The sequence below is a fragment of the Microtus ochrogaster genome, chromosome 24 (assembly GCF_000317375.1).
Source record: "Microtus ochrogaster isolate Prairie Vole_2 chromosome 24, MicOch1.0, whole genome shotgun sequence".
In the NCBI taxonomy this organism is placed as follows: Eukaryota; Metazoa; Chordata; class Mammalia; order Rodentia; family Cricetidae; genus Microtus; species Microtus ochrogaster.
Window position 1 is genome coordinate 30,795,288 of NC_022024.1, and position 11,737 is coordinate 30,807,024.

General features: G+C 45.2%; 1 protein-coding gene across 1 annotated transcript in view; it reads left to right on the forward strand.

Annotated features, from left to right (window-relative positions):
• Positions 1-6,782, forward strand: part of Apaf1 (apoptotic peptidase activating factor 1) — a 66,770-nt gene extending 59,988 nt beyond the window's left edge. The window contains exons 26-27 of the mRNA XM_005358175.3: positions 643-789; positions 4,421-6,782. Coding sequence (XP_005358232.1) covers positions 643-789; positions 4,421-4,567 — 294 coding nt within the window. The 3' untranslated portion in view covers positions 4,568-6,782. The remainder of the gene's footprint in view (positions 1-642; positions 790-4,420) is intronic.
• The last annotated feature ends 4,955 nt before the right edge of the window (positions 6,783-11,737 follow it).

Consider the following 11,737-nt stretch of genomic DNA (forward strand, 5'->3'; position numbering starts at 1 on the left):
GGCATTAACACTTGGAGGTTCAGTGTAATGCAGAAGACCCGAAGGGTTTGGATTTGCAGGGCTGGAGCGTTTCTCAGGCCGTCCAGGAATGTCACGATTCCTCTGCTTTGATCTCTCTGATCCACACATTGTCTAGAATTTCTTTCTTCTTTCTTTCTTTTTTTTTTTAAAGATTTATTTATTATGTATACAGTATTCTCAGTACTCTGCCTGCAGGCCAGAAGAGGGCGCCAGATCTCATTCCAGATGGTTGTGAGCCACCATGTGGTTGCTGGAAATTGAACTGAGGACCTTTGGAAGAGCAGGCGGTGCTCTTAACCACTGAGCTATCTCTCCAGCCCCATTGTCTAGAATTTCAATGATAAAAACCTCCTTTAATTTTTAGTTTTTGGATACAGAGTTTCATTACATTGCCCTGGCTGTGAACTCAAAATCTTCCTTCTTCAGCCTCCTGAGCAGCTAGAATTAGAGATGTGTGCACCTTGCCTGCTTTTCTCTCCTCATTCAGTGGAAATTGGTAGCATTCTGATCCACAATGCTATTGTTTTTGCAGATATATCGCAGATAATTTGTATGTATACTTTGAAATTTGTAAACCTTCAGGGTCACCCTACTGATGAATCATGTATCATGTTTATCTAGATATGGAATGTCTCAGATGGCCAGCTTCTTCATCTGTGTGCTCCGATTTCAGTAGAGGAAGGAACTGCTACCCACGGAGGCTGGGTGACCGACCTTTGCTTCTCTCCCGACAGCAAAATGCTTGTCTCTGCTGGCGGATATCTTAAGGTAAGCGTTACCCGAGGATGCGTGAGGAAAGAGCAGCCTGCGTCGTGTCGAAGTGGTTTTCACCCAGTGTTCTTCAGCTGGGTTTCCTGTAACCCAGCAGAGTAGGGGAGGCTGTTGTGGGACAATAGCTTTGCAGTGGTGGCTGACATCTGGAAGGCTGCTTTTCCCCGCGTCTCTCAGCGTCTTTGCTGACAGCAGTAGCAATGTGGAGCTCTCACCTCCCCATCTGAGCCTGTACGACCCAGCTTCATCTCCTGTGGCACACAGCAGTAAATATTTTGGTTGGAATTATTTGCAAAATGTATTTGTGAAATTGTCTTTTTGGTAATAATAGTAGCAACATATCATTTATTATCTACAGACTTTGGGTTCTGCCAACACACTTGTCATTTTTGTGATGGCCAAGTTTTACTCCCTTTGGGTTATAGATGAGCAAGACTGATTGTCATGGAGTTCATCACCTTTCCAAAACTTGGTGATTAGTAGCTCCAAGGGCCAGTGCCCTTTCCACTGTCTCTACCAACTTGACTTGTGCATACTCAGTAGTGACTCTTGGGGTCAGGGCTTAGGCATATTGTAGGGTTCTGATGTCATTTATTATCTCATGTATCCATTCAGTAAGACTATGTTCAGTGGCTGTTGTCTTGTGGCACACATTTAAGGCTTGTCCTTTCCCAGTGCTCGCTCATGTTCCATACAGGAAGGAAATGGAAAATAAAGTCCCTAAAACCTAGGAGGTCCTGAGAGAAGTTTGCAGGGGGTAAGTGGAGGCAGAAAAGAGAGGGATGGGACAGAGTCTTGGAAAAGGATGCTGCATATCATGCTGACCACTTGGGCATTCTGTAAACTTGTCGTTGACAACTGATCTCACAAGATTTTGTGAGGCGGTTGATCCTTCCTGAAAACAGCCAGGTGAGGATGATCTCATTATCTCACAGTACAGATGTTCAGATGTGTGTGGATGAAGCCTTTGTTGTAAGGGTCCACAGTATTGTAGCGTCACTCAGCATAAACATCTGGCTTATAAAAGGTCAATGAGGGGATTTTTTTTCAATTTGTGCAAGGTACCTCTGCAGCCTGCGTTGGAAATGGCCTTCTAATGCTGTGTTTGTTAATGGGCACCTTTTGGGGCATCCTTTGATTCCGTCGTGCATTGCTCCTGGGCTATCAATGCTGCTTGTCCTCTAGTGTAAAGGTAAATAACTGAGCTCGGAGGATGAGCTTAGAGGAGAGACGATGCTGTCCCTGTGTTGGAAGCTGAGAGCTGCTGGTAATGCAGTTGCCCAGCCTTGACACCAAGCTTCTAGAATCTCTGGGCTCCCTGGAGCAACTCTGCATAATTGTGTCTGGCTTTTAGGGTACTGCGAAGATCAGTGAGCAGCCTTGACACAAAGTAGAAGGAAGGGTCTTCTGCTGCACTGTAGAGGTTTTGTCTCGAGGCCGGAAGAAGCCATGCCTGTCTGTGTAGTCTGTGTATTTAACATCGACTACAATCAGCGCTTTGCCTTCTGTTTGATTACTAGCATAGTGAAACTAATTATGTTATAACCCAGCCTGCATCTACCAGCATGTTAATGAGACCATCCAAAGGCACAGAACAAATTAGGAGTAAGAAGAACCAGCTGCTAGAGCGGCCAAGAAATTAGGCATTTTGGGTCTGTTTACTTTAAAATCTGAGCAATGTAAATTGAGTGCCAGTAAGATACTAGGTGTCTAGTAGCTAAAATGTTCTTACCTCTCAAAATTATTATAAATGAAAACGTAATATCACTTAGCTTCCACTGAGGTTGTGGATGCCACAGAAAACAGGCTGCTGGACTGACAAGTTCATATGAATTCCTACACTGAAGGCCAAGGCTGATGTAAAATGTGGAACAGAAGAGAACTGTTATGACTGGGGAGCAGGTTTTGGGACAGACCCCAGCTCTGCCCCTCACTAGTCGTGTGACTTTTCACACGGTTGTTTTGTCTGTAAGATGGGTGCAATGCTAATGTGTGCCATAGTACAGATGTTCTATAGCTTTGCTGCCATCCATGCTCAGGCTTGTTCCACTATCAGCATCAGATCGTCATGTTTATTGTCACTGATGGGTTTAACCCGATGCATCCTCACCTAAAGTGATTGTTGACCTGAGGATCAGGCTTGCTGTTGCACACTTTGTGCCTTTGGAGAAACCTCTGATGGCCTGTGTCTACAACTATAGACTCTATTGACTAATTCACCACCCTGAAAATCCTGAGCTTGCTGCCATGAAATCTTGTATTTCCAATCCATATTGAACCAGTGGCTGCTGTAAAGTCCTTTCAATGATGTGGGAGACAGACAGATGGATGGACACTGCATTTGGAAGTCAGAAACTGTTTCTCCTCTGCTGTCTGTTCCCACTGCCCTCTGAGTCTTGATTCTCTCAGGAATCTCTCGGTTTCTCTCTGAGCCCTAGTCACTGGAAACACGTTCTCTTGGACTGGACTGTGTTCTTGTGCTCTTGCTTACGGTGCTGTTTTCGGAAGTGCGTGCTGCTTTAGTGAGCTTTACCAAGCCCTGTGACATACACATTTACCAGGTCCTACTACCGAGAGTAAAGAAAATACTCTATGAGAACTCAAGAACAATGGCAATGGGTTTTTGATCCTACTGCACATACTGGCTTTGGGGGAGCCTAGGCAGTTTGGATGCTCAACTTACTAGACCTGGATGGAGGTGGGTGGTCCTTGGACTTCCCACAGGTCAGGGAACCCTGATTACTCTTCAAGCTGATGAGGGAGAGGGACTTGATGGGGGAGGGGGAGGGAAATGGGAGGCGGTGGCAGGGAGGAGGCAGAAATCCTTAATAAATAAATTAAAAAAAAAGAAAAAAAAAAAAAAAAAAAAAGAAAATACTCTAGCCTGTCCCATGGCAAGGCTGAGGGCTAGGCTCTGTCCTGAGCACATAGGCAAGAAAGTGCTGCGTGTGTGGCACTCAGGCTCCTGATGCACTGTAGGCCTTTTGAAAACATGTTCTAGTGCAATATCTCCTGCCCTCAGTTTAGCTCTGAAATAGGATAGTAAGTTTGTGAACACCATTTGGTAAGGATAGTGTTAAACTCTTGGTGAATTTGGTGCTGGAGAGGAGAGGGAAGGATGTGGTTAGAGCACCTACTTTGGAGGCGGTTGGTTTTCAGCATAGGTTGTCACATAGCAGCCTGCATCACCCCTGGTGAAAAGGGTTCTCGAGGAGGACCACTCTCCCTCCTCGTCTGTACTGTAAGCAGTCGGGCTGTATATCTGTTGGGGTACAGTCTGTGCTCCAGAAGGGTGTCTTCGTGTAGGGAAGCAGTCATGCGCCCATCCCATGGAGAATGTGCAGACAGCCCCAACCCTTCCCTACATACTCTGTTACTTAGCTCTCTAGCGGCCGTTTGCTTCTTCTTGAAGGCCTTGCAGTGGCAGTGGTGCAGACACGGCTGTCGGCTGTGAGGCTATCACCAGGTCAATCAGCAAAGGCTGGTGACGTCTGGAGCAGTAACCCTCAGATGCGCTCCTGCTCACTGCGTGGCTGAGGAGCGGTGGGGTAAAGGAGCTGGTTGACGCTGCACATCGCCATATGGTGGAGTCACCAATCTAATGGAGGTTTTCTTTTTCTCTGAACAGTGGTGGAATGTTGTCACTGGGGCGTCCTCACAGACCTTCTACACGAATGGAACAAACCTCAAGAAAATCCATGTGTCCCCTGACTTCTGCACATATGTGACTGTTGATAACCTTGGTATTTTATACATTTTACAGGTTCTAGAGTAAGATGCCCGAGTGTTAAGGCAGTCAGCTCCTTACTTTTGAGTTGGAAGAGAATTGATACTCAGAACACCAACATTTTATAATGCTGTGAATCGTATTGTGGTATTGTGCTCACGACGAAAGTGTCTGTAGCTGGCCGAGTAATGTCAGTGTAGCTGTGTACGCAAGTGAGCACACTTTTTACTCTAATTTTCTTATCATCATTGTTATTAACAGTTTGTTCTTAGCATGGAAATGAAATGTAAATATGTGTATTGTCACACCATTGGTAAACTTCTTCCTTGATGCACTCAAAGTGGTTGGCATAATTAATGAGAACCGTTTGAAGGAACTGTGCTGTCATTCACTATGCAGGCTATGCTGCAAGGTCATGGTGGTCGGTAAGCCACACTTACCCCCAGGGGTATGGCTTTCCAAATACAATCATGTTGCTTATTTGTGCTCTTTCAGTCTGCTTTAAAATATCATGTCGTTGTGCACGGTCTGCAGTGCTTGTTTCGATAACTCGGTGAGTGCTGTGTCAACAGGTCTTGCTGTGAGCTGGAGTCTTACATTAGAGAGAGCTCTCTGTAGCCAGTGACAGCCTGTGTGTAGCTGGACTCTGGTTGACGTTGTCTGAATTGGGCACCACCCTGCACACTCTGTTTTGTTTTTAAAGATGGGCTTTCTCTATGTAGTCCCAGCTGTCCTGGAACTCACTCCATAGACCAGGCTGGCCTCGACACACAGAGATCCGCCCACCTCTGCTTCTCCAGTGCTGGGACCAAAGGTGTGCAATTCCATGTCTGGTCTCTGTTTTTTACTTTTTGCTTGATCTGTCCTAACCCTCTGTTCCATAGTTAGCTGTCAGTAAGTCAATGAAATGTGAAGTAGTAAATCTGTTTGCTTCTGGGCCAGTGTTATTATCAGGGCTATTCTCTTTATGACTTTCAAGAGCCCATGGTTTCTGTGCAGTTCCACAGAACTCCCCGAGACGCTAGAAGAAGATGGCTTTCTCCATCTCCCTTCCTGTTTCCTGTATCCCCCCGTCCCCCAGCACCCATTTCCCTGGGAAATGAGGGTTCATTGTATTGCGCAGTGATTGTATTACACAGGTCCCGTGGTCCTCCTGCACCATACTCCTAAGTAGCTTAAGAGTTTTGTTTTTAACCTTCTTTTAGGATCTTTACTTGAAGCTTAAATCTGATCACTTTCCCCAGAAATATTATTAAGGACAATAGAGATAAATTAGTAATGGATGTAGTTTTTGGGTTTGTGGAGTTTTTTTTGTTTTGTTTTTCAAGGCAAGGTTTCTCTGTGTAACAGCCCTAGCTGTCCTAGAACTCGCTCTGTAGACCAGGCTAGCCTTGAATTGACAGAGATCCACTTGCCTCTGTCTGCTTAGTTCTGGAATTAAAGGTGTGTGCCCACACTGCCCAGCAGCAATAGAGGTAGTTTTCATATAAAATACAAAATCAAATATCTTATTTTGCAATAGGAATTAGTGAGTACTAGCATTAATCGTAGATAGCGAAGCTGTTTCTGTTGTCAGTACTTATTACTAGCTGTGGTGTGGGCAGAGGGAAAAATCCACTCATGCATTTTAGTTTCTGTTTCTTTGTGGTTCCGAAAATTGAAACCAGGGCCTGGAACACGCTAGCCAAGCACTCTGCAGTGCCCTGGGATCCATGTGGCATTTCAGGAGCTGTGATTGGAGTGGACAGAAGTTTGGAGATTTCTTTTTTACGTTTCTTGGTTGGTAGGTTGAGGAACTGGTTTACACACTTACTGTGATTGAAGCAGATGTGATAAGTGAAGATGAAAATATTTATAAATATAAGTATCTGAATAGTTGTCTTGCTTAGAACTTGGCGAGAATGAGCCAACTGCTTCTCAGACAGCATTAGTGCCTCATCCGTTCTGCAGCTGGGTGTGAAATAGTAAACATAGTTTTTAAAAAGCCTTGATCTTTGTCTTAAATTGGAGAGGAAGACACAATAACACAAGGAAGGAGACGGCTTATCACTGCTCTCGGAGCTGGCGACAAGGCTTGGCTTGCAGCCTGCGGATGAGCGCTTTGAGCCTTTTCTTGGCTGTCCTCTATGTGAAAAACAGCAGAACATTGGCTTTTGTATATGTGAAAATGGTTTGTATCATGTGTTCTATGCGCTTTGAAGACTTTTTGTATTTATAATTTACATGTGTTATTTTTTTTGCCTTGGAATACTGTTTAAACAAATTTTGAAGACAATAAAATTTCTGAATTTTTTTCAAAAAACATTTTGGTTTCAAAACTCGTTGCTTGCCTTTTTTTTTCTACTGCTAGGAGGTTGATAAAACAGCTTTTGGGGTGGCCTGGGGAGGCGGGCTCAGTCATTGCAAATATGAGGACTGGAGTTGTTCCTCGCAACCCCCACAAAAAAGCCTATAATTTCTATGATTTCAGCCCTAGGAAGGCAGAGACAGGAGGATCCCGATGATTTGCTGGCCAGCCAGTGTAGCTGACTTGAACTCCAGGTTGACAGAGATACAACCCTTCCCAAAAATAAGGTGGAAAGCAATCAAGTAGAACACCTGAGATTGGCCTCAGGCTTCCACACACATGTGGACACACCTACATGTGCACATGCATGTACACGCGCGCACACACCCTCCTGCGTGGTGGCTATGAACTGCTTCAGTTTATGCTTTTCCTGAAATGTCCCTGTTTGTCAATTTTAAAAGACAGCTTTGCTGGATACAGCAGTTCCGGTTGGAGGTATTTTTGTCTCGTGCTAGCTGGCTTTCCAGGGTATTGTTGAGAGACGATCATATTCTGATTTGGTTCCCCGTATGAGCCGTTTTCTTTCTCTCTTGGCATTCGTATTGGTGTGGAGAGGTGGTTCTGCGGTCATGCTTAGAGTTCTGAACGCCTTTTGTTCTCGAATGTTCTCTCTTTCCGTGGACTCGGGGAATTTTCCGTATGTAGAATGTATGTCTTCCTGAAATATTTTGTTTGCTTTTAATCTTAGCTTCTACTCTGTGTATTCTTAGGTTGGTCTCCAAATATTCCAGATTTCTTGGAAATTGTGTCATATTTGTTTATTATTATTACTGTGTATATCCATTGCACATGATACTGTTATGTAAGGACATTTTGATATAAATATCTGCTGTGTTGAGCACATTCCTTCCAACCCCTTGCCCCTTGCCCTTACCACCCCTGTTCTCTCAGCTTGGTCCCCTTTATCCCATGAAGTTTCTCTTCTAAGACGTCCGTGCCGTTTACAAATACATGATACATTTGATGTGTCTATAAAAAAAATCAGCCATGCAGTGGTGGAGCACGCCTTTAATCCCAGCACTCGGGAGGCAGAGGCAGGCCGATCTCTGTGAGTTTGAGGCCATCCTGGTCTACAAGAACTAGTTGCAGGACAAGCCCCAAAGCTACAGAGAAACCCTGTCTTGAAAAACAAAACAAACAAAAACCAGGTCCCACAAGTGAAAACGTAAGTGTGTCCCGAGACTGACTTAATTCACTTAGATGATTATGCCCAGTTACATAGATTTTTCTGAACATAATTTCCTTCTTTGGAGCTGAGAATAATTCCATTGTGTATCCATAACCTCATTTTCTTTATCCACTATGTTTTTGGACACCTAGGTTGGGTCCACAGCTTATCTACTATTTCGGTTTTTTGGGACACTTCCTTAGTGGTTGGTTTAGCTTACATTCCCTCCATCCATGTATAAAGTTCCCCTGTGCCCTCATTCTCAGCAGGATTTGTTTTGTGTAGTTGGAGGCTATGATCTCACTAGTACTGGAACTGGGTGTGTAGTGTGGGCTGGCCTTGAACTCTCAGTGGTTTACCCACCTCTGCCTCCCAAATGCTGGAGTTAAAGGTGTGCACCATCACACCTAGTGTGTTTGTTTTCTAAGTAACTGCTGTTCTGAGATGATGGAATCTTATTGTAGTTTAAATTCTTATTTCTCGGGTGGCTAGTGAGGCCATGGGACCTGGGAGACTGGGGCCAATAAATGAGGCGGACCGAAGTCTCATGCAGTAGCCAGGTTCATGCAGATCACCAGACAACGTATACTGTGTTGAGAGTCACACGAGGAAGGTGTTCTGTCACAAGGACAAGCTGCATGTGCAAACATTGTTTTCCCATGGAGGCCGATAAATAACAATAGCCAGTTGTACTGGATTCTGAAGTCAACCTGCACTGGATAACCTGAAGTCAACCTGCACTGGATAATCTGAAGTCAGCCTGCTCCTCTGTGCTCCTCCTGCGGGGAGAGGCATGAAATGGCATTCCAAGAACAATTCCGTGTTTTTGAGGAAACTGAGGTCACAAGACTCTTGACTTGTTTTCTTGGCGATTTCTCGCAAGCACTCAGAATTCTCACATGACTATTCTTAGGCCATATTGAATATTCTTATGTTTATATTTTTTCTTTGAAAACCGGCCACTAGCCTATTTACTGTTTTCTTTATTTCAAGGCAGTTGTGAATGGGGATTTTTCAGTGTTCTTTGTGTGTTTAGGAAGGCTACTGATCTTTGTGTTAATCTTGTCTTCTTTCACTTTGCTGAAGACACTGGTCACATGCCCACAGTGAGAAGAGAGCAAGGGATGTCTGCTGTGTCTCAAAATCCATTGCGGGTGCTGGGAACCAAACTCAGATCATCTGGTACAGCAAGCAGAATGCGCTCCTAACCGCCGAGCCATCTCTCCCGGCTTCTGTTTACGCTCTTGTTCACGGCATTTCCTAATCTTAATTTTGAACATTTCCAATACAATCTGTGTACTCTGGGCCTGTCTACTGATTGCTTTCTTGCTTCAGTGGCTTCACATGAGCTATTTTCTTCTCTATTACTTTCCAACCCCCTAATTTTATTTTTCCCTAACTTCATGTTTTATGTATCCTTTGAACAACCTTCAAAGGTCGACAGTCTGCCCTGCCTCTCTTGGACAGTCTCCCTTTTCTGTTGGCACTTCCTTTTCTTTATCCTGCTGGCATTGCTTATTTGTCTATTGCATCCTCCCCCTCCCCCCCCACACCAATAGATCATACAACCTTGAATGGCTATGTGCTTTCACCCTGGCGTCTAACGTAGTTCGTCCTGCCACTAGAGGCTCAGTGGATGTTGGATGACTGAGTTCCCGAGTGCCTGGATGCTCACGGGATTCTCTTGCTTCCCCATCTATAAGGTTATTGTGAAGCTGCTGAATCACGTTGTAATCTATCACCAGTTTTCCTTATGGCCCCGTTTTTTTATCGTTGTCCTGTGACAGACACATCATTTAGGGGAATGTAAAACTTTCCTTGGATGAAAGAGGGTTGCTGCTAAATTACAGCGGATGAATAAACATATCCCCGGAGTGTTGAGGTCTGTGAGAGAGGCCGTCTATTATCCAACAAACGCTTTCTGTTATAATTTTCGTAGTGACCTTTAGAGAAGGAGAACTGACTTTCTAGTAATTCCCAGTCTCTGAAGAGCATCGCTGGAGAAGATTGCTCGCTCGCATCGCCTCCCTGCTGAACGGTGTGTGTGTTAAGCAGTTATTAAGATGCCTGAATGGGAACCTCAGTTACTCTTGGGTTGTGAGGTCAGCTGTAGATGGAATGCCCTTCTAGGCGCCTGTTCACACGGAAGGGGCTGAAGAATTAGATCAAATATGGTGCCCACCAGAGACCAGGCCTTTGAAGTCACTTAGCACTGGTGATATTTTGCTCCTGGGTCTCCCTGCTAGTATGAGAAGACTAAAACTCGGGGAATTTTCATTTATGACTCTAGAAAGTGAGTAGCCAGCGTTCATTGTAAATGCATTTATGAGGTCAGAACTCCAGGACTGGGAATACGGCCCATCACACAGAGTGAACAGGTGAATAGAGAAGGGCCCCTTGCCATTTCCCATCACCTTGGACTAGGGGCATCCACGGCCCGGGTCTGGGTGTGTAGTCTCTCTCAGCAGGGCTCTCGGTAGCTGAGAAGGACTTGACCAGGGCTGGGGGATATCCTAAGGAGTCAGAGACCATGGCATCACGCATCCTCAGAAACACTTCCTGTCTGCTCCAGGCATGGCCTCTCTCACTTCATTTCTGCAGTGCTGGAGGTTTGCAGACTAGACATCCACAATCTTTAAATTAAAATTTTCGTTTTTTTTTTAAATTAATTAATTTTGTGTGCACGTGTGCGTCTTCATGCCGCAGTGTGAGTGTGGAGGTCAGAGGACCCTGTGGGTCCTGGGGACTGAACTTAGCTCATCAGGATGGTTGGCATTGTCTTTTCTCACTGAGCCATCTTGTTATCTCCCGCCCCCTTTTATGTTGTTTTGTGGAGATAAGGACTCACTCCAGGCTTGTCTCGAACCCCCAATCCTGCTTCATTCTTCCAAGTGTTGGGATTATGTTGGGGCACCACCTGGTTTTTGGAAGAACTAACCCCCAGTTATCAGTGATGAAGCTGGGGCTCGCATCCAACCCAGGTTTTCCTATTTGGGGGAAGTCCAGACTCACAGGTCAGCTACAAGTTTCAGGTGGGACGTGACCGCATTTCGTGGAGATGAACTACCTGGGGGACACAGGCTTGCCTCTCAGTGTCTGGGGAAGATAATCCGCCAGTCTGGTAGTGAGATGTTCTTTCTGCCATCTTGGGATGCAGCGGCTCTCCTCTCCTCACCTGGGATTTTAACACTTTGTTGTTTGTTTCTTTTTTGAGACAGAGTTTCCCAGTAGCTATGGAGCCTGGCCTAGAACTACTTCTGTAGACCAGGCTGGCTTCAAACTCACAGAGATCCACCCGCCTTTGTCTCCCGTGTTGGGATTAAAGGCGTGCGCCACCACCACCTGGCTCACTAACACTTTTTTTTTAAAAAAGAAGACAGGGTTTCCTGGAGCATAGTAGCCCTGGCTGACCTTGAACTCACGTAGTTGTGGATGACCTTGAACTTTTGACCCTCCTGTTCTAGTGCTGGGGTTATGGGTGCGTATCCTTGGTTCACTCAGTGCTGAAGAAAAAAAAAATCTGGGGCTTCTTTTATAACAGGCAAGCACTCTACCGGCTGTACTTTTGAGAGTGCTTTGAGTGCCAAGGTGTGGGCAGGGTGCTCTACACACATGATTTAACTGGATCTTGAGACAGTGCTGTAGGATGTTAGTTACCTGCTTGGAAACACACACACACACACACACACACACACACACACAC